Source organism: Trematomus bernacchii, unplaced genomic scaffold (genome assembly GCF_902827165.1).
Source record: "Trematomus bernacchii unplaced genomic scaffold, fTreBer1.1, whole genome shotgun sequence".
NCBI lineage: Eukaryota > Metazoa > Chordata > Actinopteri > Perciformes > Nototheniidae > Trematomus > Trematomus bernacchii.
Genome location: NW_022988050.1, coordinates 17,535,659 through 17,563,497, shown reverse-complemented (window position 1 = coordinate 17,563,497; position 27,839 = coordinate 17,535,659). Strand labels below are relative to the sequence as shown.

The 27,839-nt window shown below is 44.8% G+C and overlaps 1 protein-coding gene across 1 annotated transcript; it reads right to left on the bottom strand.

The window, feature by feature from the left end:
* Positions 1-1,748: 1,748 nt before the first annotated feature.
* Positions 1,749-7,260, bottom strand: adoa (2-aminoethanethiol (cysteamine) dioxygenase a). The gene is given in 3 exon segments (XM_034118866.1): positions 1,749-2,758; positions 2,760-3,185; positions 6,677-7,260. Coding segments are annotated over 3 exon segments (792 nt in total). The 5' UTR covers positions 7,013-7,260; the 3' UTR covers positions 1,749-2,728.
* Between the last annotated feature and the right edge of the window lie 20,579 nt (positions 7,261-27,839).

Here is a 27,839-nt window from a genome sequence, read left to right as displayed (position 1 = left end):
ATATCAATGTACAAATATGCAATTACAAGTAAAAGTCCTGCATGAAAATCCTAAATAAGAGTACAAAAGTGTAGGCATTTGCAATTACAAGCTTGTCATATTAACAATGGTCGTAAATCTTCATAATAAAAGTAACTATGTAGTGGAGTAGAAAAAGTACAACAATTCCCTCTGAAATGTGCTATTAAGTCAAAAGTACTTAAGTGCAGTAATAGCGTTACTAACAGTTACTTGCACCGCTGGTTTTGAATCATATATTCTGAAAGATAATGAAAGGAAACAGTAGAGAAGCAGTTTGTTTATTCAACAAAAGAACTAAAGCTTCACAGAGCTGCTGATGGAAACAGAACACCTGCTTTATAGAGGATTTCCATCCGCTTAGAGATAAACTCATTTCAATTTCAAAGGTTTAACAGCAGATATAAGTTTGTTACATTTTAAAACCTATACTTTGCATACAAGTCGTGCTACACATCTTCTTTAGTGTCTCAGAGTGGGAGAAGACTCTCAGGACGTTGACCTTGTTCCTCGTCTTCTCCTCGAGGCTCTGGTCTGTGTGTTGGGGTCGTTGTCCTTCTGGAGCTCCTCTCTCCGCCTGCTGTCTCACACTGACTTAAAGGTGGGGTAGGTAAGTTTGAGAAACCGGCTCGAGATACACTTTTTGTTATATTCCATGGAATGCTCTTAACATCCCGATAGCAATGAATATCTTAAGTGCTTTGACAACAAATCCATAAAAACATTTCATCTGTGGAAGCCGTAGTACTGTAAAAAGTACGACCAATCATTTTAGCCGGGGCTAAAATGATTGGATGGCCTACCTGCCTGTCAGCCTTCCATCTGTGCACAAACTTATCTCGTGCCCTCATTGGTCATGTGCGCGTTCGTGTGTGTTGGAGGAGGGGCTCTGTAAGGAAGTGGCAGATTTGTTCCGGTTGTGTATTTTCAAATTCTAGCGATCTCGAGCCGGTTTCTCCAAAATTGCCTACCCCCACCTTTAAGGACATGCCTCTATTCCTTTGCACTTGTTTCACTTTCTTCTTCTAAATGTTCAAATCACACGCTTCCACCCTTTCTGCATCACCACCGTCCTAGACTGTAGACCCCAACACCTTTACTAACTCACTGCTGTCAGGGCTGTTAGACATGCTAACATTAACGCTAGTCCAGGACTGTGAAACATGTTACAATGGTTATAATTCAAATATAAATAGTGAATTGTGCTCATTGACTCAAAGACTGTAAAACAGATACACATAGAAAGTGGGTGGAGTTGTGCTCTGCTTCTAGATTGTTTGTACTGTACTGTCTTCCTATTGGCTCACAGACCTGTGGTTATACGCCTCAACATGAAATGTTGTGATATCATAACGGTAGAAAACTAAAAGCATGTAGTAGACGCTGTTTGAGGTGGCTGTGTGAGATGAGTTGACTGACTGAGCCTTATTTTATCACCTTATTTTCACAGGTTTGGCTGGAATATGGAAAAAACGTTAAACCGTCACAAATGTACACAACAAAGCAGTGCAATATACACTCTGCATTCAATTCCTCTTAGCTTGTGCTAGTTCCAAGACACTGACGGTATGCGTGCTAGAGCCATCATTAATATCATTAATTACAGCCCTTTTTTTCTACTATTACAACATTCAAAAACAACCCTTCACGTCTCAGAATGATATCATTTCACAAGGATTGGACTGCTGACTACAATCCGAAAAATGAACAACACTACAGGACTACGAACGTGATGTTCCATGATTATTACCATGTGTTTTATTGTTGCACATACATTCAACATCAGAGTAACAGCATCACTTTAAAGTGGCTCGTAGACCTGAGCCGCTGTCTGCAGAGATGTCAAATAAAGTAACACACACTGGAATGATATAGTGTTTATCAAGCTACATGTAAGAGTTAGTGAAGAAAGTGTGTTTGTTTGATATAGAGGGAAATGCAAAAATTCTCTAAAATAGCTACAGTTTAAAAATATAATGTATTTTCATAGACTATACATTTGGTCTGGACTGGGTTTAAAGACTTCCATCAGGCTTAAATATGAGGCATCACACAGGCCCTATCACTGTGGATGAAGTTAGAGTAGGTGAAATGACAGTATAACACATCACAGAACAAGTAGCTGAACATCAGCTCATTATGCATCAGCTCACCAGGCCTGTGTAGGAATCATGTAAGTGGAATAAGTTAAACGCATCAAATACAAATACAGCATATATAAAGTGTGTGCATTGTGGAAGAAGAAATGAGTGTCTACCATTGAAATACAGCTCTAAAGTATACATTCATATTCACAAATAAGGCAATGTAGTCACAGGCTTTGGCGTTAAGACACGTCACGATGTGGAAGAGTGAAAAAATAAAATGTAAAGGGCTTTCCAAGCCTCACAAACACAGAGACCCTAATGACATCCCATCATTCACAGAACGTTTGGCTAATTACATTCATGTGTGTAGAAGGCAACATAATGGTCTGCAGAAAAATACCATATTAGGAATGCAAACTCCTCGTGTCAACTCAGTTCTCAGGACTGAAAGGTTACTCGTGGAAGGTTCGGAGGTCCTTATGTGTTCAATCCTGTTTCTATGAGCCTCTAGCCCCCCGAGCAAGGCACCAATCCCTTTGAGTTCCAGGTGATAACCCTAATGGGTGGAAAACTCTGTCTCCTTGTAGATGAATATCAGTATACTATCTCTGCAGTCCCTCAGATCAGAAAGAGACTGCAGGGCCTGGGTACGGTTTCCCCCCCACACCAGAAGTCATCTGGCTGAGGGATCTCTAGCAGCCATGTCTCCTCTTCCTTCTCCTTCTCCTCTCCCTGCTGCTCCTCGTTGCTCTTCCCCTCCGGCCCCCCCTGAGACACAGTTTGCAGGACTTTGTAGTAGTGACAGTCCCGCCCGTCGTCTGGATTGTACGGAGGGGCCAGGATGTCCAGGAAAGCAGCCGGCCCCTCCACCGTGTCGATCTGGTGGAGGTTGTCCCGCAGAGGGGTGAGGAGGCAGGGCCCGCTGGTTTCTGAGAGCTCCACCACTGAGCGGAGCACGGAGCGCCGCAGGGACGTCTGGTACAGGGCCAGCGGAGGCTCCAGCTGGGGGGGGGCGCTGCCGACGCTCAGGTTGTTCTCCAGCTTGTCGAAACAGCGGACGCTCACCTTCCCATAGAGGACCTGAACATGAGAGAGGAAACGGTTACCAGGGCTTGTACTTGTATCTGGTCATTTGAGACACTGTTATTTAAAGTAAGGTCTGCTGTCACCATTAGAAGTAAATGTGCTCCTCTCACTGCACTGGAAAACTGAAGTGTTGTCTTTAATTAAATGTATTATGTCACCTAATTTCACACAACTGTGTTAGGTTAGTTGAAAGCAATACAATTAAGTTGAACCTAATCTTTTTTTATTTAAACGTAATATTATTACTTTGAACTAACGTAGTACAGTTATGTGAAATCTGTTGACATAATACATTTAATTCAATGTTTTCAGTTTTTTCAGTGTACACCTAATGACTTCCTTTCATGATGTTCCCTTAGCTCTCTACATCAGGGGTGTCAACTCCTTTTAGTTCAGGGACAACATACAGCTACATTTGATCTCAAGTTGGCCGGACCAGTAAAATCATAGCATAATAACCAATCATTTTTTTACAAATAATTATGAACAACCAGAAATGTCTTAAGAAAACAAGTTTTATTTGAACACTTTTATGCCTTAGTTTATCATGTACACATGCACATTACAACTGACAGATCACAGTGTATCTACAAGGCTCAACAATTGCAATTAATGTCTTCTCTGTTATTTTTCAGGGATGCAAACACATCAGGTATGAAAAAGGTGACAAGGATTCGAGCCCCCCGACCTCACGGAATATCGGCTTTAAAATGAGGAATAACAGAGGATGTTAGCAGTCAGAACAACTAAAGCAGCAGTGGTAATAATAACAGAAACGCTAAAGAGTCACATCCAATAGAAATATATAAAAGCATTTAATTTAATTGTGTAGCAGTCAGTTTATAATTTTGGCAGGACTGTTGAGCATTTTGAAAATGTATTTTCATGCCTCTGTGCAAGGCTTAGTCTTTCTATCTTTATAGCCACTGGTGTAAAGTAACTAAGTTCATAAACTCAACAAGTACTATACTTGGGTACAATGTTGAGATACTTGTACTTTACTTATGTATTTCAATGTTTTGAAACATACAGTTCAGAGGTAAATGGTATTTAATACCTTTAGTTACTTTGCATATTTGGATGAATGACGTGAAATCTAATCAAGTGTTAAATCAGACTTTAGTTCCACCTGGAGTAAATTCACAAGCTACCCTGCAGTATACAAAGTCATTCAAACTAGCTGCACCTTTACCAGCTTTGAGAACACTTTCATGATCAATCATTATAAAACATATCATATATATTATTCTGAAATGGACCGATCTTCACAATGACTACTTTTACTGTCGCTACTTTAAGTACATTTGGATAATAATACTTTTGTACTCTTACTTGGGTACCATTTTGATTGCAGGACTTTTACTGTAACAGAGTATTCCTACACTCTGGTACTTCTACTTTTACCTAAGTACAAGATCTGTGTACTTCTACTTTTACTCTAGTACAAGATCTGAGTACTTCTACTTTGACTCAAGAACAAGATCTGAGTACTTCTACTTTACTATAGTACAATATCTATACTTATACGACCTCTGTTTATAGCCTATGAAACAAACTATTAGAAAACGAAGACTAAAGCTAACGTTAGCAGATAGTGAAAATGTATGCTGGCTAACTAGCTCAACGATTCCTTAAATAATATTGCGACAGAAAAACGTTTCAGTGCACATCACGCTCTGCCGCTCCGACAGGAAGCTCTGCTCTGAACACATGAACGGTTCTAACAGTGACTCCGGTCCGCACAGTTACGGCCCGTGCACACGGCGGCGTGCGTTGAAGCTTGCCGGCGGGGGGGGGGCTGAAACTCGACCAACAACCAATCACATGAATCTCCCGCCCCGGACACACAAGCACGCGGTTTGATTGGCTAGAGCTTGTACTGGCATATGATTCGATTGGCTGACGCTTCCGCCGAAGCTTCAAAAGTTGAACATTGCTCAACTTTTGCAGCGAGCAACGCTTCTGAAGCTACGCTTTGCTCCCACAATGCAGTTCGGCGAAACGTGACGTCACCCCATTCAAAGTGAATGGGCAGAAGCGTTGAAGCTTCAACGCACGCCGCCGTGTGGACGGGCCGTTACTGTTAACGAACGCACCGTAGGTAATGTAGCTGCTGAAGTTGTTAGACCCTCATCCCGGAGCAGCAGAGTTCAGCCGACAAACAGGAAGACTCGAGCACACAGCTCGCGCTTCATTCTAATATATTAAAACATAACACCATGCGCGTCATGATGGCACATAACAGCTCGCGGCCGCAGATTACTAACCCCCTAACCCTGGCTTTCAATCTATTCGTAATGCCGTCACAGTTCGTATAGAATGGGGATATGTGGGATTTGAGTGCTGTCTTTTGCACAAAGTGACATGACACAGGGACCTTTGGGTAAAATGTATCACGTATCATTATAAACAAGTTATTGGGATTAATAAATAAAATAACAATATCAAATCATAAGAAAAAACCCTAGCGGTTTGCCAGTTCTATGTTCAGGGGCCCATGATGCCATTGGGCCCTTGCATGTGAGAAGGTAACATGGTGACCCCCAACATGTGTTTAGACGCTGTTTTTAAGATTATTTTATTCCCTTTGTAACTCTGTTTGAAAGGTATATAAATTAGAAATTATAAGTTTGTTATAATTATGATTATATGTCATGTTCTCTGGCATAGAAAAATAAACACAAACTAAATGTAGTACTATAAACTCTAACTTTGCCCGACTTCGGTTTTGACAAAGGTGACAACTTTAGACCTCACACGTACTGTACGTAGGGTCCGATAACCATTGGTGAATTTGAGTTGGAACTTAATTATTTTTGAACTTCATGACTTCATTTACTTTGTGAATTGAATCACAAACCCAGTACAAGTCACTTCTCAATTTGTGTGAGACATAAGCAGTGGTGGAAAGTTACTAATAACATTAGTAATGTACTTAAGTACACATTTGAGGTACTTACACTTTCATTTTACTACTTTATACTTGGTCTCTAATACATTTTGGAAGCCAATGTTGTACTTTTAACTCCATTAACTTTACAGATGTATTTACTAGTTACAGAACATTTATTGGCAGCAATTCAGCCAAGAAGTTATCTGTTCAAATATATACAGTCTATGGTTCAAACATATTTCACAGTTCCAGCGTTTGAAATGAGACATTTTGCTGCTTTTGCTATTTTAAATGTTTCTAATATATCAATGTTTTTTTTCTGTAATGAGTACTTTCACTCCTAATATTTCATTTTCATTATCAAACTTAAATACTTTGACTTAAGTAATATTCTTGATGCAGTTATTTTACTTGAAATTGAGTTTCACTGAGTGTGGTATTAGTACTTTTACTGAAGTAAAGAATCTGAGTACTACTTCCACCTCTGGACATAAGCTTGTTTGAGCTAGCTGTGTGTAGCTAGCTCCAGTAGAGTGACAGGCAGACGCAGGACAGAGGCGGGCTGAAGGCCACAGACTGGAGGTGTATTCACCTTCAGCATCCCGTTCATGCCCGGGTGGTCGTGCAGCGGGATGGAGGCTCCGCTCCTCAGCAGGAACACCCCCATGCTGAACTCCTCCGTCTCGCAGATATGCATGTAGGTGACCGGGGGGCTCTGGAGCTCCACTGCCCCGGTGCTCGAGTTGCTTTTCCGGGGAGCGATTTTCAGGTCAGCCGCCCTGACCGCGGTCACTAAAGACACGAGTTCCCCTTGTTGCTCCGCGAATAGTTTATTATCTCCGCTGGCGGAGGGCTTCCAGCCATTGAAGGTGATGTGTGCTTGTTTTGCTATTTTCTGGATGAGAGGAGTTTTGTTGTCCCGCGGCATCCTGGCTACGGAAAAGAACTAACGGTTATCTGCGAGTAGGGTTCCGAGACTTCCGACGCAAAGAAAACAGTGTTAGAATGCCTTTCAAATGCTTTAATGTTAGCAGAGTCCCTCCAGAGCTGGACGGTCAAAGTTTGAAAAAGATAAAAGACGACTTAAATAAAAAATAAAACGCGTTTCATGGTGCTAATATCTAATTGTAGCCCCGGATAACAGCTCCCTCCAGTCATTTTCCACCCACTCGCCACCTCGTCCGCGTTTACGGAGCCTGGGCACTGAACTACTAGCATTGTGGGATATGGAGTTTTATCAGAACATGTTCAAGTCAAATAATTCACGTAACGTGAAAAATGAATTACTGCATGATCAAATCGTATTTATCAGAAATACGTGTGTTGCCTTTGTAGGATTAGGGTCGATTCTAACAGACTCGAAACTATATAGACCATGAAGCCTGCATTTCAGCGGAACTACATTACCCAGACATCCTGAGATTGAAAAGAGTTGCAAAGGGAAAGAGCGAACAGGCCAATGAACTCCGGGAAGTCCTCCCGTATAACATCACATCCTCTATCTCTGCTACTGCAGCATTCTCACTTTACAAGTTCTTAGAATTATAACCAGGGACTTTCTTTTGTTTACCAGAATCAGGATTTGAAACCGCAGGTGCGACTAACTTGCAATTGCCCCTAGCCCCTATCACATACTGTGGTTGATGTCAACCTAAATACTACATTCCAATTAATAAATAAAAAATTAAACTATTGAATCCATTAAAAAAAAACATTAAATCATTTAAAAAGATGTGCTCCATAATTGTGTGGGCTGTGGTCATAACATTTGCAGTTGCAAAATACATTATGATTATGAAATGTTTTGCACATCAATAGTGAGCGCATCTAATATTATATCTCTCTCTATCTCTATCCTAATGTAGCTCTTTATAATACAATTTAAAGGTCCCATGTCATGCTTTTCCGGTTATTACCCGTCCCCTTGTGTGTTATGAAGGTTTTTCTGCATGTAAACAGTGCAGAGTCACAAACCCTGTAGCGAGTAAAACTCTAACACAGAAAATACCTGTCTATGCTGCCCCAGAATGCCTCGTTGGAGATTTCTCTTTTTCTTCCTGGGTACAGTGACGTGCCCATACCCAAATGGACCCATTGGTCCAAATGGACCAATCCGTGGAGCCGTTACATTACGTCCACGGAGCCGTTACGTTAAGTCCGTGGATTGGTCCAAATGGGCCAATCCGCGGACTTCCTCACACACACACACTCAATCTTTTCTCAGCTGCAGCTCCGCCGATTTCTCCTCCCTGAGACGGCAGGACGCGGCGAGGCTGTGAGTCGGTGTGTGAGCACACACACAAACTCCCAGCCAGGCTGCGGGTGTGTGTGTGTGTGTGTTCGGGCTGGGTTTCGCTGTGTCTCGCTGTCTCGCAGACGGCCACTGGGCTCATAGGGAGGGGGGGGCAGGAGCTCCAACAAGCCGTTTAGGACAGAGAGTGAATACACATACTATAAAGAGATGCTGTATGAGAAACCAATGCGATTTTGGAAAATTGCACAATATAAATCTATTCTAGTAGACCTCAACAATGGAATTATGATCAGTAGAAATGGCCATGACATGGGACCTTTAAACAAAATGCAATGTGCTTGGTACCCATGTAACTTTATCCCCTCGCCACTGTTATCAATCGGCCCAATGGCTAGTGATGTTCAAATTTGACCAGCTACTCACTTTTTTTGGCTTGTGAGTTATGTACATCTATTAAACATATGCACATTTCTAATATAATACTCATTGTGGAATGCAAGGACATTCAACACATTCATTTCATGAATAAGGTAGGAGGACATCTGTTAAAGGGTACAGGGAATTGCTAGGATGGATTCAACGTAATCCTTAGTTTTACCAAAATGCTAAGTGATTTTGGGTTCCCTCAAAACAGTAACGCAGCTTTGATGTCGAGGGCTTTTTTTTTTTTTTTAATGTAGGAAGACAAGATCCCTGTTAGCTGATTCCGACTTATCATTGGCTACAAACAAAACAGCAGATAAGACACCTACAGAAAAACAACGATATTAAAGTCAGAAAAGTAAAGCATTCTTATTCATATTTTCCTATACATACAAACACACAAACAGATAGCCTATTGACCTTTGAGATCATTTCATGCTTTGCCTGTCATCTCTTTCTAGAGCAGAAGGAAGTGACTTTGGTTAACCCAACAACACTGAGCAACTGTCCTTTACTGAACGCATGTGTGCCTGTGTCTGTGAGCTTTTCACATGCAGAGCAATTGGCACCGTTGTGTTAAGGTTTCAGTACCTCTTTACATGTGTGTGTTTAGTGTTTGGGTAACTGCACGTATGTGTGTGTGTGTTGCATTATGTACTGTATGATGCATTCTGCATGACGAGTGAGGGAGACACAAAGCAAGTAATATCCTCTTAAAAAGTAATGAGGCCAGTTCATTATGGGTTCTCTCAACACAGTCTCCTGTGTGTGTCTCCTCTCCCTGATAGTCCAATAGCGACGCTTGGTCAGGGTTCTTTGCAGTGGCGGAGCTGGGGGGTGGCTGAATCCTGGGCTGCGTTTCACTTCTCTTATTTTTCATTTCCTCACTCCTCGGTCTCGGTCTCACCGGAAGTTGATTTGTCTGCGCCATCTTGAGTAGCGTCCCAATGGCCTTATTTTTGCTGGAGGAGCGAGGAGCGAGGAGCGAGGAGCGATAATGGAGGAGCTATAATCGAAGAACCACCAGACCATCCTTCGATGAAATCCTCAGACACTCGCCCCGCCCCCTTACTGTGTATCGCTCACTGATTGGACGATGCAGCGCATGCACTGATCTGATGCTTCTTGACATGAGAGCAGTTTCCCAGCGGAGTGAAGAAAACACATGAAACTCACGGGACTCACTCCTCAGTTTATACCGTGTTTTGTTTCAATTAATGTATCATTTAGTTACAAATATGTGATATATCTGAACAACAAAGTGGTCAAAAATCATTTTATTCATTTATTGGAAACATTTTCATGATCGCTTTTTTCGTTTTACATTTTCATTTATTGTCATTTCCATTCAGTCAGTCATTAAGTGCTATTTAAAATGTTAATTTGCTACATATCCACACAAACAAACTAAGTGTGCAGTCCAATGAATGTTAATCTAACTGGGTTTTGATAGATAACATATCTCTTTTTCTTCTCTGAATTATTTTATTTCTATTGTGCACTCTAATCAATCCAACTAATGTTCGTTTATACATTTTAAGAATGGCGTTTGTCTTTTTTGAGAATGAGTTCTTATTTGATTTTATTTATTTGGGTCTACAACAGATGATACAAATGTTTGTGTAAATGTGTACTAACAGAGGCGGGGGTGTTTGTGAAAATAACGGGGACAGAGCTGCTGTCAGACGATCAGCTGTGCAGCGTCATCACAAACGGACATCGCTTCACGTGATGCTCCGGAGGAAAGGACGTCCCATTGCTCTTAAAACTCATTTCCCTGCTTCTCGTGGTTTCCTTGCGTCTCTCCATGCTTCCCTGGTGGGAGGGACTAGTCGCAGGGAAACGACGCAAGTGAGGGACGCAAGGAATCCATTTAACCGAAGTGAAACGCAGCCCTGGCCACCCCCAGCTGAATCCTGGCCACCCTATTGGCCACCCCAAACACCCTCACCACGGGGGCCCAAACAATTTTAGAACATTAAAAAAAAAATGTTTAAGTAACCTTTCATCATTCATCAAGAATTAACATTATTAGGACGTTATATAGATAATGTACTCACTAAACTTACAATTCATTTAACTTATTTTCTTCCAAAAGTTAATTATCCAAAGCCTCTGTACACCCCCTTCTATTTACATGTAATTGTTTGGTCCTGCCTCCAAACGCGGTGCAGCACCGGCGGCACTTCCTAGCAGAGAGTGAGAGCATGTGAGGAGCAGGGATGCTAGTACTTACGTGTGTAGTTGTATACCATGTCTCAACGACTAACAAAGTCAGGCTTTCAAAAGAGAAAAGAAAGGAGAGAAAGACAAGAGAGAGGGACTAAAGGGCAACAGTATGTCACCCAGTTTTTCAAAAGAAAAGGTGGGTGTGGTCCAAGGGCGCCGGAAGCAGGGGGGCCAGGGGGCCATTGGCCCATTGGCCCCCCCACTTTACAGCCCTGCCCCACATTTTCGCAGCAGCGGATGCCGCGGAACACTGTACACATCCCGTTTCAATAATTCCCCTCTACACTTAAGTCGCATCTAAAAAGATCTAGCTGTGTATATTTTGTTATTTTTTATTGTTATATTCAATCTCATTAGCTACAGGCATTTTTTAAGCTTGTAAAGGGAAGATGACAGCTCTCACTCGCCACTCTGCTCTTGCGCAGCGCCGCTTCCCATCCCTCTGCTGAAATTATGAATGTAAGCGTATAGTAATCATAGATAACACGGCAGGGTCCGTTACAGTTTGTTTGTATCTGATTTCAAATAAACAAAGTCTTGGCTTTCAGAATATTAAACTTGTTTCGGCAAATTCAGATGATAAATACAACTTTGAAGCTTGTAACGGCATAATTACAAGCGGAGAACGGAGTAACTTAACGTCACAGCAGGCATAACAACAGCCGGTGTTTCTCGTGAGTGTTTTCCCCGGGAAACAAACACAATACACACAAATGCAAAAATACACACACACACACTCGCGAGCTTCCCCCAGACCAGTAATCCAAACGAAAATATCTTCCCTCCGTTACTACTTTGATCATTTGCTCAGCCTCGCCTGTGCTCTGTGCAGTCGTGTATCGTCCACCAAAGTGCAATAAGGATTTCATTACTGACTTTTCTGACTTTCTGTCCGGGATCATGGTGAAATATGATCGTGTTTTGATTTGCGGAGATTTTAATGTCCATGTGTGCTGCGAGTCTAAACCTCTGGTTAGGGACTTTTTAAATCTCCTCGATTCTTTCGGTCTTATTCAGTCCGTGGCTGGCCCAACACATGAAAAAGGACACACTTTAGATTTAGTATTATCGTTTGGATTGTCTATCTCTGTGGATGAAATCTGTGCAGCAACGCGTATCTCAGACCATTTACCGGTTCTGTTTACAACTTCGAACCCTTCCGCAGGAGTCGAATCACGTGCCCCTGCGCGTCGTCTGCGTTCGATTAACCCCTTGACTGCCTCACAGTTTTCCGATGTTTTAATGCTTCTCCGATCTGTAAATTAGAGGTGAACTGTGCTCTTAGTGCTGATGAGCTTATCTCCATGTTTGACTCGACATGTACCCTAATACTGGATTCTGTTGCTCCTTTTACGCTTAGACGCACCAAAGTTCTCTCAGAGCCGTGGCTCAATGACTGTACTCGTGCTCTTAGACGCCTGCAGCTAGTCCAGAACGCAGCTGCACGTCTTCTCACTGGCCACAAAAAGCGTGACCACATCACCCCAATTCTGGCCTCATTGCACTGGCTTCCAATTCGGTTCAGAATTGATTTTAAACTCCTTTTATTTGTTTTTAAAGCACTAAATGGGCTGGCTCCGGCCTATATAGCCGAACTCCTCCATTGCTACACCCCAGCCAGAGCTTTAAGGTCTGCTGACCAGCTGCTGCTGATAGTGCCCAAGACTAGGCTTAAAACCCGAGGGCACCGAGCATTCGCAGCAGCTGGCCCTAGGCTCTGGAACACTCTGCCCCTCCATGTGAGGTCGGCCCAGACTCTAGGGGTTTTTAAATCAACACTTAAAACACTTCTTCTCTCTGGCCTTCACTTAAATCCTAAAAATGTGGATCTTATATTGAAAAATAAGGTTATTACTACTACTCATTCTTCTAAATCTTTTCTCTCTCTACTTCTCATATTCTAATAATAATAATCGATAATCGATTCTTTCTATCCTCTCTTTATCCAAAAACCTTTTCCCTCTCTAACCTCTCCAGGTTTTATTAGAGGGAAACAGGTTTGCAGAGAAGCTTATCCAGGCAGGGGAGTGTTATGGCCGTATTCACAGCTTTCTCCCTATCTCTCACCAATTTCCAACTAAGGCTCCAGTGGGGACTTTGTTCCCTGCGTGTGCCTCTCCACCTCTGTTATATCTCACACAGGCTCCGCCCTCTACTGGACTCTATGGGTACTACTCTCTATCATGCTGTGCGTGCTTTCACCTACTGAATTTACGTAAACGTAGCCGGCCAATCGGGGCGAGCCTACCTGAATGCGCGCGCAGGCCCACAGTATATAAGGCGGCTACACCCGCCGCCCCACTACCCTTTTTCTCTTCAGACGAGCTGACAACCGAAGAGTTAAACGTACGAAGATTAGAAGATTAGAAGAAACGAAAAATGGACTCACCATTACTGGAATCTCGGCCATGCCCCACCTGCCCTGGTTTGATCGCGGGCACCGATCTCCACCACCTCTGTTAGAGTGTTTGGGGGACCAGGATATGGCCGAGGCGGTTCCATTCACGTTCGCCATTCCAGCGGGGCGGATGGCTCCGTTTGCCGTTGTCGGGCACTTCCGGGTTCGGTCCATGGAGGTCCACCGCCCTAGGTGATGACCATGGCGGCGGAGCGCAGCTGCTCCCAGCGGGCAGCAGGCTGGGCAGGGAGCTGAAAAGAGCTCTGCCACGCTACCGCGTGACAGGGCGACTGCAGATAAACACGGATGTGTTGGGCATCTCGCTCATTGCTGGAGATGCCCCCACCTCGCCAGATCAGAGCGATTATTTGTAGCTTGATCGTGGCCGCCGCCGTTGTCTGCCGTGTGATATCCCGGTGAGGGATCACGCCGCATGGCACTTTCCAAAAAGGACTGTGTTGATCTCCTGGGAGCCCCCGTGTTTACGGAAGGGCTCTTTGGATCGATCTCCTTGGTCACGTGGGTGAGGAGTAGGCTGCTTCTTGCTCATCCCCAAAGGAAAGAACACTGTCCCACACTCCCCGCCCCCTCTGTAAACTCCAGTATAGGAGCCAGCAGGTGGGCGTGTGCACGTGAGTGGAATAAACCGTAGTGCTGTCAAAGCACTGTGCGGGTTCAAGAGAGTGATGTGTGTGTGAGAAATGCATTCAGTGAAAACGATTGCATTTATCCCAGAGTAAGAGTCATATCTCTCCACAATTCCACATTTTCCCATAATGTCTCGTTGAGATCGGCAAGGCCGTTTTCATACGATGTTAATTGGACACCCATTATGAGGCGCGGCCCCCGTGAGAGTGGCCGCGGTGCGTTCAGGGACCTCCGCAGAAGAACAGTGGGTTACGTAGTGTAACTCTAGTTCTAGAGTGATATGTGTGTGTAAAATGCATTCAGTAAAAACGATTGCATTTATCCCAGAGTAAGAGTCATCTCTCTCCACATTCCACATTTCCCCATAATGTCCATTTCAAAGAGACGGCATTATGACGACGCGCGGCCCCCCCCCCCCCCCCCCCCCCCCCCCCCGAGAGCGGGCCGCGGTGCGTTCAGGGACCTCAGTGAAAAATCTGCCGTTTTTTTCTCTGAGTGGAAACTGCATTATAGAAAAACGGCCCTTTCTGTGTCAGCCCCCCATGGGTCAAACTTCCTTTTATGGAGGGTTTGACGATGGAGTGGGCCTCCAGAGAGTACCACAGCTTCATAGCTGCGGCTCCGCAGCTGATTGCACATCCCCTAACACAATGTTATGGGGAATGGAAAAGCAGTGGTGTATTAACAGAGCGGATGGACAGGACACTGAGACTGGGTTATTCACTCCAGTTTTGCAGCATCCCTCCTCCGTTCAGAGGCATGAGAGAGGCACATCTGTCATCCCAGGAGGAGATAGGTTTCCTCTCGGCATGTGCACTCTCAAGTCAAATCAAATCAAATCAAATCAAATCAAATCAGGTTTTATTTATAAAGCACATTTAAAAGCGATTTTTGGTCGAGCCAAAGTGCTGTACATGTAATAAAAAACACATTACTACAAAACACAATAAACGACAATAAATTAAGTCAGAGAGAAGGGGCACTATTCCCTGTACTTCCTGGTTCCCAAGAAGACAGGAGAATTCAGGCCCATTCTGGATCTTCAATGCCTGAACCAGCACATTGCATGCAAGAAGTTCCATATGTTAACTATGAAACAGTTACTGGGAATGGTGCAGCCAGGCGATTGGTTCACAACCATCGACCTGAAGAACGCTTACTTTCATGGCGAAATTGCTCCAAGACACAGAAAGTATTTGCGTTTTGCCTTCCAGGGGGTAGCCTACGAGTACAACAGACTACCGTTCGGCTACTCCCTATCCCCACGCACATTCAGCCACGACACTGCAACCGCTGCGGGACCATGGCATGAGGGTGTTCTTTTATCTGGACGACCTCATAGTCATGGCCAGGTCCAGGGAATTGGCAATGTTTCACACAGCCCAATTGATCCTACACCTAACCAAGTTGGGTTGAAAAAGAAGTTGCGGTCAATTGGAAGAAGAGCTCCCCCATATCTCACCAGCAGGTAGAATATCTGGGGGTGATGCTCGGTGCAGGCAGACTACGTGCCACCGTGACAGAAAGCAGACAGGCATCCCTGCTGCGGGCAGTCTGCAGGCTGCGTCAGGGGGCGACGGTGACAGCTTTGATCATCATGCAGACTTTGGGTCTCATGACGGCTGCTCACTCCGTAGTGCCACTCGGACTGCTGCATGCACGTTGCATGCAGAGGTGGTTTACCGGCCTTCGTTTAGATCTTAAGACACAAACGACGTCTGGTGACCATCCCCCCCCTCAGTAGAGAGCAACCTCTGATTCTGGGGGTCCCCAGAGAATCTGCGGAGGAGAGCTCCACTGGGGCAGGTAACCTCCTATATCACAGTCTTCACAGACGCTTCAGTGACAGGATGGGGGGGGGGACGTGCCTAGAGAGAGCTGTGGGTGGTTGCTGGCCTCTGGCAGAGGCGCGGCACAGCAACCTCCTGGAGCTGCAAGCAGTGATGTTGGTCCTACAGCACTTCAAACCCTTAATACAGGGCAAACATGTGCTAGTAAGGAGCGACAACCGCACCACAGTGGCGTACATCAACAGGCAGGGCGGATTCCGCTCAATAGCCTTGTTGACCGCAGCAGAGAACCTGTGGCTGTGGGTTTCACAGATTGTGTTGTCTCTAAGGGCCCTGCACACGGAGAACGGGGGGGGGGGGCGACCTCATGTCAAGAGGCGGACCCCTGCCAGACGAGTGGAGGCTTCACCCGGAGGTGGTGAAGCAGGTCTGGACTCAGTTCGGTAGCGCAGAGGTGGACCTGTTCGCCAATCGGCGCAACAGCCACTGTGCCCTGTGGTTCTCCCTGGCTCGGTGGGACAACCCGCCCTTGGGGGTCGACACATTTGCACACGAGCCATGGCCAAGAAAGCTGCTTTACGCCTTTCCACCGCTGCACCTTATCCCCCCCCTCCTGGAGAGGGTGAGGCGGGAACAGCTGCCAATCATCTTGGTGGCCCCAGATCGCCGCCTGGCGCCGTGGTACGCGGGGGTAACACAGATGATGGTGGGCCAGCCCTGGGCGATTCCTCAGGTCTGGGGAGCGCTGTCTCAGGAAGAAGGTGCAATAGGGGCGTTACCCACTCTGGGCCAACCTCTCCAGGCTTGGCTCCTGAGAGGGGCAGGCTGAGACAGGTGGGGCTGTCTGATAACGTTATTCAGACTATCCAAGCAGCAAGAGCAGAATCCACCACAGCTTGTTACAGGCCAAAGTGGGCGGGATTCCGGCGATGGTGTGAAGGAAGGAGTCTAGAGCCTCTGTCGTGCACGCTGGGCTCTATTCTTACCTACTTACAGATACTGGTGGACAGGGGGCTGGCTCATTCCACAATTAAGGTGTATGCAGCAGCCATTTTCGGGATTTGGAGGCAGGTCAGCCTTCAGTCAGTCGCTTATGACGCGGTTTTTGCAGGGGGTCAGGAGGCAGCGCCCGGTAGTGCACGCCTCCGCCCAGGGGCGGACTGGGACTAAAATTCAGCCCTGGAAACTGACCCAGTCCGGCCACATGAAATGTCAAATGTTAGAAATCCGCTGTTTATTATTTAAAGTTTTACGTCCGATTCGCTCCTTTTTTCCTCTCTGTACACAGCTCCAGTTTGGGCATTGGCCTGTCATCAGATTTCATTTTGAGTTGCTGCTGTAGTAGCGGAAGTTTAGTAAAATTATTTTTTATGAAATAATCCAAATCTCCACCCTCCATAATTGCACTTGCTTCAGTTGCTTGCTACTTTTTAAGGGCGGTGATGACAGTTACAGTACGAACTGAAGTTGATGCGATTTGATTTGATTGTGAGGCATGACGTGAGCCTCATCTGATTGGTCAATCCCTCAATTTCTTTTCACCAAGGGAAGCCAATTTCGGCTAGCCTCCTCTCGCAACAGAGTGCAATCTACTGTTTCACCATAACATCTAGAGGGGCGCTGTTTCACTCTTTGTAAAATACTCAATGAGAATGGGGGAGAGATGGACCGGCAGAATATTTACCGAAACTAAACGAAGTGTTTTTATTTATTTATTAAAATTATAACTACAATCCAAAAAAACAGGGGAAGCCTGGCTTCCCTTGGCCTCCAGGAGAAAACGCCACTGAGTTCAAGGGATAATTCTCACCCACCTCTTGCTCTTGCCCTGCACTTGTATGTGCCAGTTGAGCTGGTTCTTCCACCAGCTCAACTCTGTCCCTCATCATGAACACAGGAGGCTGGCTGTATATCTGAACTCGCGCCCTCATCATTCTCTTCATCATCTTGCACTTGTTCTAAGCTGCTGCTGATAGTGCTTGTAGCAGCGCTGCTGCCAAAAAGGTCTGTCAATTTGCGACATTTATATGCATCATTTATATGCATCACCTGCGAGTTTATCAGTGGATGTTTGCTGGAACTGTTTGTAAACAGCGTGTTACCTGACGGACACACACAGCGTGACTCCGGTCAGGTAGAGACCGGTCTCCAGTCAGCACCGCTGCAGACTCGCTGTTTGAGGGCTTGATAACCCACTCCCCCTCCACACCGCTCCACACTAGTTGGTTTGGAACAGCACTTAAATGTGGCGGACCCTCCGCGAGGGCCTTCGTGTGGCCGGTCTTTTTTCTTCTTCGTGTGTGATTATTTGACAAATAAGAACCACACAACTGCATTAGCGGCCGCTGTCGCCCTCTGTCGGCCGTAAGCGCAACTTAAATGATGACTTTAAACAAAAAAAATGTAAAGGGCCGGCCGGCCGTCAACAGCCCTTGACGACCGGCCGTTCTGTGGTTCTCCAGATTCTACAGATGGCCAGTCCGCCCCTGCCTCCGCCCCACAGTGGGACCTGCCGTTGGTGCTCGAGGCTCTGGTCACAGAACCATTTGAGCCTCTGGAGCTCTCCTCCCTGAAAGCACTGTCATGGAAGACAGCATTGCTACTTGCCTTGACTTCGGCTAAAAGAGTGTCCGAGCTGACCGCTCTGTCGGTACACCCAAGTTGTCTTTTGATCCGGGGTGACCGTAGCGGGGCGACACTCAGGCCGAACCCCTCCTTTACTCCTAAGAGTATCGGAAGTTCATTCAGATCAAGGGCTATTCAGTTAGGTGGCTTTAATCTTCCACCCCATATTGGGGCCAGGGAGGCTAAATTGCACCTCCTCTGCCCAGTGCGTGCGCTAGCATGCTATGTAGAGCGCACGGCTGCCATTAGGCGCACTGAACAGCTGTTTGTGTGCTTTGGGGATGGTGTGGCTGGAAAAGCTCTCTCAAAGAAGCGCCTAACAGGATGGCTATGCGGGTGCATTACACATGCCTATGGATGGGCGGGGAGAGCCCTCCCCACTGGGGTCCGTGCACATTCTACACGGGCTGTGGCTGTGTCAACAGCCTTATTCAGCGGCGTGAGTGTAGAAGATATATGCACGGCGGCGTCTTGGTCTACGCCAGGCCCCTTCATAAAATGTTATCTCCTGGACATGTCTGGCTCCTTCTCGTCGTCGGTGCTTGCCGAGGCAACGCATGACTGGTGAGAGGGGGGTGGCTGTGGGTCAGCAGGTATCTGACCCCCCCCCCTGGACATAAAGCACTTGTGTTTTCCCATGCTCCTGAGGGACTCGGGAGACATGGTGTGCAATCAGCCCCATACAGGGCTGGAGGACTCTCCCCGCCTGCCTATGGGCAGGCGGGGAGAGCCTTCCTCGCTATTGTCCATGACCACTCTACACGGAGCGTGTGTGAGTGTGGGGGACGTGGTGCACTTATGTTTTCCCATGCTCCTGAGGGACCTGGGGAACATGGTGCGCGGTAGGCTCCAGACGGAGTCTCCGCACAATTTTTTCCATGCACACTCTACACGAGGTAAGCGTGTGTGAGTGTGCCTTATCCAAGTTGCGGCCCCGACTTCTCCACGGTTACAACCGGATGGGAGGAAGTGGGGATGCAGTGGATGTTAGCCAAAAGCCGGTCAGGGACGGTGTGGTGGGTCGATGTTGTTGGACGACAGGGCGTTTATACATTGGGGCTCCGCCCACTGTACCCATAGAGTCCAGTAGAGGGTGGAGCCTGTGTGAGATATAACGGGGGGTTACGTATTGTAACCCTAGTTATATAAGCACAGGCGGAGCCCTCTACCTGGGGGCCCTGTCTTTCCTAGTCCGCTTGCTGAAGAGTGTATAGGATAGTGTGGCGGCGGGTGTAGCCGCCTTATATACTGTGGGCCTGCGCGCGCATTCAGGTAGGCTCGCCCCGATTGGTCGGCTACGTTTACGTAAATTCAGTAGGTGAAAGCACGCACAGCATGATACAGAGTAGTACCCATAGAGTCCAGTAGAGAGCTCCGCCTGTGCTTATATAACTAGGGTTACAATACGTAACCCCCCGTTTCTTACTCTCTTACTTGCTACCCTTTTCCCTCAACCTATCCTAAGGGAGTGCTTGTTCTTCCTTCTGTCTGTCTGTGTCTATGTATTCTCATGTTCCGATTAACCCAGCCAAATTTTTCTTCTTTTGTGTCAACATCGACGCCGGGATCCGGAGTCGAGGCTGATCCTCTTGCTGTGGTCCTGTGCCCTGGATCCTCTATCCTGAGTTCTGGATTAAGTCGTGGACTTCGGGTCGTGGCTGGGCCTGTCTCTGCGGTCCTGCCTGGGTCTCGTCATGCTGCTTCCCTGATGGCTCCCACAGGATTGTTGTTGACATCTTCGTGGATTCATCTTCGTATTATAGACACATGCATTTCCAAACATTCGGTCTACCTACGCTGTAAAATGTATTATCTCTTCGATTTACACACAGTATCTATTGCACGTCTGTCCGTCCTGGGAGAGGGATCCCTCCTTTGTTGCTCTCCCTGAGGTTTCTCCCATTTTTCCCTTTGAAATGTGGGTTTTTCTCTGGAAGTTTTTCCTTGTACGATGTGAGGGTCTAAGGACAAAGGGTGTCGTTTTTCTCATACTGATATTCTGAAAAAACTGTGCTGTTGTATTTGCTGTAAAGTGTCTTTACTGTAGGGTATTTTATTACATGTACAGCACTTTGGCTCGACCAAAAATCGTTTAAAAATGTGCTATATAAATAAAAGTTGATTTGATTTGATTTGCTCCGCTAATAATCAATCAGATCGATGGATTCCAGAAAAGAGGAAACTTTGAAGGCCTTTTTCTCAAAATGATGACTCGGTGACAGTCATTATATAATGTGACATATTTTGCTTAATATTTGGAGTACAAAAACAATCCTGATATCATTAGAAAGCTAGGAATCTCCTCTTTCCAACAGTGTATTCAACTCAAAATGTGTCTTCGGGTCAATGCAATTGATTTCGATGGAGCAGGTCACTTTGCATTAGGTAAACATAACAGGAAGAATATGTACATTTTAATCCAATCAAATAGGAAATTGTCACACCATTCAAATGTATCCATGTACATTACAACCAATAAAAAAGCTTAGATTTGTTTATTTGTTACGTTGTTTACCTTATTTGTTACGTTATTTGTTACGTTGTTCTGTGTGTGTCAGCCGTTAATCTAGATAGATAAACTTGCAAACATGTCAGAAGAAACAGCGCATAAGAAAACAAAATATAGTCAAACTAAACTGAAATTCAACAACTTGAATGTCACATCCCTGACATCCACAACTCCGGAGCCTGGCCCTTCAACCATAGAACCAGTGCAGCCAGATGAACCCAAAAGCAGCAGCTCTGCAGCCGCAGAGACTGTCAAAACCGCGGCCGCCGGCATCGTTACTACTGTTAATATCTATACAGGTTTTTAATTTCACTGCTCTTTTAGCTGACATTTAATAAATGCAGATACATTTTTAGCAGCTATTCATACTAAATCAGTTGTCCCTCCCCCTGGTGCCAAGACCAACAGATCCATCTCTAGGCTCAGCAGCCCTGTCCCCCCATAATGCTGAACCTGAACCAGCTTTTCTCCCAACTGAAGGAGGTAAGCAGCATTGTGTTGAATGCCATGCCACTTAACATATCTGAAGGGAGACTGGAATACAAAATATATATATATATATATCAAAACAAAAAGCTAACATCTCATTTCAATTACACATTTCAAACACAGTATTTTCCCACATATTTAAGTTATATTTATTTGGATTTATGCATTCATGTTGAGAATGTTCCATTCAAAAATGTTATTATTGAAAAGGCATATACACCATAAAAGATGACTATTGAGATCTATTGTCAGGAATGTTAGTCTTATATCAAATAGTGAATTCTACTGCAGCAGAATGTTGCACGTCTGCACATATTCACGTCTGTTATATTTTCACAGCTCAGTGTCAGTAAATATTGTGCGGTTAGCAGAGGTGGGACCAAGTCATTGTTTTGCAAGTCCGAGTCAAGTCTCAAGTCTTTGCGCTCAAGTCCGAGTCAAGTCTCAAGTCTTTGTGCTCAAGTCCAAGTCAAGTCTCAAGTCAGGATGGGAAAGTTCAAGTCAAGTCCAAGTCCTAAACTTTGACAAAACGAGTCTTAAACAAGTCATTATGTGCTTTTCACCAAATGTAATGACACCCATCAACAGAATAATACTTAATAATCAAACTGCTCTTTATTAGTCACATTAATACTGTAATAATCTATTTTCTCTCTGCTGGTAAAGTAACGTGTTTTCTTCTATTGTAAGAGGGATCAGTAAGGTTAGGCTACCGTGACGGTTTGATTCAGAAGGAGTTTAATTGATAAGATCCCTGATGTTGAGGTAACCAGAATGTTTATTTCCACTGTGTACAACATGTTATAAGGGACCCACAACCTATCTTTATGCAAGGGATAATGTGTAGCGAGGCGGTCTTTATGGGGAAAAGAACACCTGAATCTAGATCCCTCTGCAGGTGGTACTTTAACTGTATTTTGATGCTAATACTTTTGTACTTTTACTTGTAACATTTTGAATGCAGGACTTTTTATTATAGTATTCCTACACTCTGGTACTTTTACTCAAGTACAAGATCTGAACTTCTCCCACCTCTGACAATAAATCCTGAGTGGTTACCAAAAAAAACCCCTGCTCTGAAGGTTATTTTCATTTTACAAATCCTGCACTCAGCTTTGCTTTCTCCAATATCATTGAAATGCAGCCAGAAGCTGCTTCTTTTTTTGGTTTTCGCTAATTTCTTGACTTTTTCCGACGCGCTTGCATTTAAATCTGTCTCCCCGTCGCTCTGTGTAGCTGGCCTGTACAACTACACCTGCTGTCTTTGGAGCGTCTGCCCCCCACCCTTCTTTCACATAATGGTATGATCCTAGTGTGTCCTCACATATGATTGGCCGCATGGTGGCCCAGCTAAATAAAGACCCGCCCCTGCCTGCAAGGATTCTCAGCAAGAGTTGCAGCGGCTGGAGATTCTGCTCTCCCCGACGGGAGTCTGCTCTTCTAGCGGCATCTCGCGATCGGTGTGTTGGAGACCTCTGAATTAAATTATCAAGTCACCTCAAGTCAGAGGACTCAAGTCCAAGTCAAGTCCCGAGTCATTGGTGTTCAAGTCCAAGTCGAGTCGCAAGTGTTTTGTGATTTTGTCAAGTCGAGTCCAAAGTCATCAAATTGGTGACTCGAGTCTGAATCGAGTCCAAGTCATGTGACTCGAGTCCACACCTCTGGCGGTTAGTATTGGACTACAAGATAGATGCAAGCCTGTACAGGTAGAGTTATTTAAAGCATAAATTAGTCGGTTGGGTTCTGGAGGTGTGGTTACAGCAATTGTGCTTGGTTGGCCTGGTGGTGGGGCCCAATGTGATATATTTTCATGGGGCCCAAAATCCCTGGCGTGTATGGCCAGAGGGCAGGACCTATAAACACATTTACTACCCAATAGCATTGTGAGGCTGAACAAAAGGACCTTTTGACTATGTAAATGTAGTCTTTTAAAAAAACAAAACATTTACTGACTTTTTTAGGATAGCTTAAAGTAATGTTGTAAAATTACAACCGGGGGCCTTACAGGGTTAAGGGCTATTGTTTATTGTTATTTACTTTAAGATGTTTATTCTTAACCAAAACGTATTTAAATGATGTGTGTGTGTCTCTGTATTCGATGATACACTGAGAGAATGAGCTCATAGTGCTGCTGATCACCATAAGCTAAACAGTCTGTATATTGCATTACATTTGTATAATGTAAGCTTTGTTGATACTTTGCCTGCGGGAATACGAAAAAAATAGTTAGATATACTGAATATTATTTGATCTATTCCACCACTTAATCCCAAATAATGTAGAGGTGTGTTGTAGGTGCCTTAAATAACCCCTTATTTTCTAGTGAGATGTATTTTTATGTTCATATAATAGTGATTTCAATGCCACCCCAAAATGATCACTGGTTCCATCCTGGCCACCCCACTGAAAATGTCCTTGCTCCCCCGCCACTGGTTCTTTGGCGTGCAGTTGTGACGCGCCGAGTCTCCTTCAGCTTCATAAACGGACGCAAAGAGCTTTCAACTGATTGCAATGTATTCCCATCGGCGGCGGTATTTGACGCTCAGGGAAGCACCGCATTGGTCCATGTCGGCGGCAGTTAAAGGCAATGTGAGCGTCCATTCCCATTGGATAACGGAGGATTTTACACCCGGAAGTAAGTATTCTCCTTACTGTCGATTGATTTTACAGTGATATCTGCACTACTCATCAACTCAAACACACCAGATTATCCTTGTTAATTACACAACATTGATTGGTTTAAATTGTGTGCAATGCTTTTGTATTTTTCCCCTTCGATTCAGAGAAACAAATATTTTTTCGGAGTTTAAGATTGCCGAAGACACTACACTACCCAGAATCCTCAGCTATCGTTCCGCTTTGCTCGACAAACCCAAGCCCCCAGGAAGTGCGCCGGACTCTGTGCCCAACATTCGTTCTGTCCTAACGGCGGTACTGCAAAATCCGTATCAGTCCGTGACGTCACCCGGCCCAAAACTACTTTTTCCCATTGACTAACATGGGGAAAGATATGTCTGTAAATCGGTGGATAATTTTTTTTTAACTAAATAAACTACCCAGTATGAACTATTTTATAGCCCTTATTAGAATCATTCGGTCCTTAAAGTTGTAAAATGCACTAAAAGCCAAATCTAGATTTATTTTCTCTCTCCATAGAGAACCGCAGTGACACGTCCTAAAACCCGGAAGTAAGTTAGCATTTTTACCACTTCCGGTTCCTTCATCAAAAAGCAATGCATTTTCTCCATAGGGTTTTGGAAAATATCTCGAAATAAGGTCTGTGGTTGACACAAATTGAAGAGACGGATCACGTTTTGTTCTACGACATTAAATACATCAGCAGTGACCCCACTGGTGATTTTTGAAGAGTTTACGTGTCTGAAAAACGATGGTTGTTAACAAGTGGCTGAATAGGACTACAGAAGTTGTCGAGGCCGTTGTACGTCATTACGCCGAACACGTAAACACTCCCGCTAAGTTTGTGTTCCCCCATGTTCTGCTTGAAAGCAAGTACCTGCCTATCTTTAGTCAACACACTCTCACTCCCTAAGCGTCCAGGAGCGACGCTTGGTCAGGGTCCCGTGGCGTCCAGTTGTGACGCGCCGAGGCTCCTTCAGCTTCATAAACGGACGCAAAGAGCTTTCAACTGATTGCAATGTATTCCCATCGGCGGTGGTATTTCACGCTTAGGGAAGCACGGCATTCGTTTGTGTCGGAGGCTGTTAAAGGCAATGTGAGCGTCCATTCCCATTGGATAACGGAGAATTGTACACCCGGAAGTAAGTATTCCCCTTACTGTCGATTGATTTGACAGTGATATCTCCACTACTCATCAACTCAAAAACACCAGATTATCCTTGTTAATTAAACGACATTGATAGGTTTTAGTGTGTGTACAATGCTTTTGTCACGTTTTCCCCTTCAATTCTGAGAAACAAGTAGTTTTCTATGAGTTTTGGATGGCCGAAGACATTACATTACCCACAATCCTCTGTAGCAACCATAGACTGTATAAACAAATTAAATAATACATTATTCCGAGTGTGCTTGCTTTTCTCTTTGAAAGTCATCACATAACGGCATTGTAATACACGTTTCGGCTGCATTAAATATGACATATCTGCTGTAGTTAACTCTATGTATAGAGCCCTGATGACAAGACTTCTAGACAAACAGGAACTGCCGCCAAAACTGAAAACTTGACGTGGATCTTAAATATATAAGCAATTAAACAACATCTTACCTTTCTTTTCACACAATACGTCTCCTTGCAGTATCAACACTAATTCGGCTGACTTTTATATTTGATCCAATTGGTAGATATGCTGTATTTACGCCATAACGGTGCACAGCTGATAGAAAGGGACACCTACTGGTTAAAGCACGTTATTGCATTTTATAATTTTATTATTTGATTAGAAAGGTAGAATATGAAACAACTCATTTGTTAAATTCTTTATTGCGCTCTTCACAGATTGGAGTTTTAGTCAAAGAAACATTGCTGTAGACAGCAAACAGCTCATTGGCGGAGCTTAACCTCGGTAGGTGTAGCTTTAGGACTTACCAGAGTTAGGGTTAGGGTTAGGGTTACACAAACACACTCACCCGAAACAGTGGCCCTTTTAAGTCTCCTTTTCGTATGATAATAAATATGATAATGTATACACACTCTTCACACAGTTCTCCTGAGCTTTATACTAAGGTATCATGATGACACCTGGGCCATATTTATACTGTGGTGCAGTTAATATTGTGTGCGTTTGTTGAGTTACAAAGGAGGCTAAAAACATTTTTTAAATATATATTTTTTAATGTTTATAACTATATGAATATAGCAGGAGGTATGCACAACACACTTTTCAAGGTGTGAATGGATGAGTGACCCACTGGGCACCAGCCACATGGTGCTGAGGAAGGCCAATGGACAAACACATTATCACTGGGCCCTATAAAAGATTATAGGTTCAGTTCAACTTTTGAGAGATGTTGATATATATTTTGTCCTTTTTGAACGGGTAGCAACCACATTGAAATGGCCTAAGAACATGTGGACCGTTATGCTGCAGTGCGTTCTCACGGGTAAAGCACAGGAGGTGTATGCTGCATTATCTGAGGAGGTTAGCCTGGATTATGAGCAGGTAAAAGCTGCAATTCTGCGCGCCTATGAGCTGGTGCCAGAGGCATACCGTCAGAGGTTTCGTAGTTAAAAAAAAAAGATTGTCAGGCTTATGTGGAGTTCGCCCAGTGAGAAAGAGGTTCTGTTTGAACGATGGTGCTCGTCGACGGGGGTAAAGTCTCTAGAGGACCTAAAAACGTTGTTACTCATGGAAGAATTTAAAAACTGTTTACCTGACAGAGTGGCCACATATCTTAAAGGGCCCATGTCATGGCCATTTCCACTGATCATAATTCCATTGTTGAGGTCTACTAGAATAGATTTATATTGTGCAATTTTCCAAACTCACATTGGTTTCTCATACAGTATCTCTGTAAACTACGTGTATTCACTGAATTTCACTCTCTGCCTTTAACGGCTCGTTGTAGCTCCAATAGCTCCAGCCCCCACCCTCCCTGTGAGCACAGTGTGCTCTGATTGGTCGGGACGTTGTGAATCGCGCTGAGCTCCGTGGAGGTGTTGTTTCCTTGTTTAGGATACACAGCGAAACACAGCCAAACTCATCCTGAGCACACACAAAGTCACAGCCGAAGTAAAAACAATAAGTGTGGCTTGATATTGAGTAAGAAAAAGGTTGATAAACGCTGTGAGAATGGGTCTGCAGAGAGAATTTCGCCGCGATCCCAACTGTCTGTTATCAGCCTGCAGCCAGGGAGGAGAAATCAGCAGAGCAGAGCTGCCTACACATAGAGTGTGTGTGTGTGAGGAAGTCCGTGGATTGGTCAATTTGGACTAATCAGCGGGGGCTTAACGTAACGGCTCCGCGGACGTAACGTAACGGCTCCACGGATTGGTCCATTTCGTTCCGGGTACGGCATGACATCATGCGGTACCCGGAACGAAATGGAAGAATCAAATGGACAATGACGTATCTCCAACGAGGCATTTTGGGGAGGTATTTTCTGTGTTAGAGTTTTACTCGCTACAGGGTGTACTTTGAGGGTTTTGACTCTGCACACCGTTTACATGCAGAAAAACCTTCATAACACACGGGTAATAACCGGAAAAGCATGACATGGGCCCTTTAATGAGCAGAAACCCGTAAGACTGTCTGATGCTGCGGTTTTGGCTGACGAGTATGTTCTTACTCACAAGTCTGTCTTCAGTGAGAGGGGTAGGGCACAGGCCCGGTTTGTGGACAACAACATCAGGGAAACCCCAGTCTCCACTAACGTGCCATGGCAGTCCAGCAGGCCAGGAAATGTTGAGGAAAA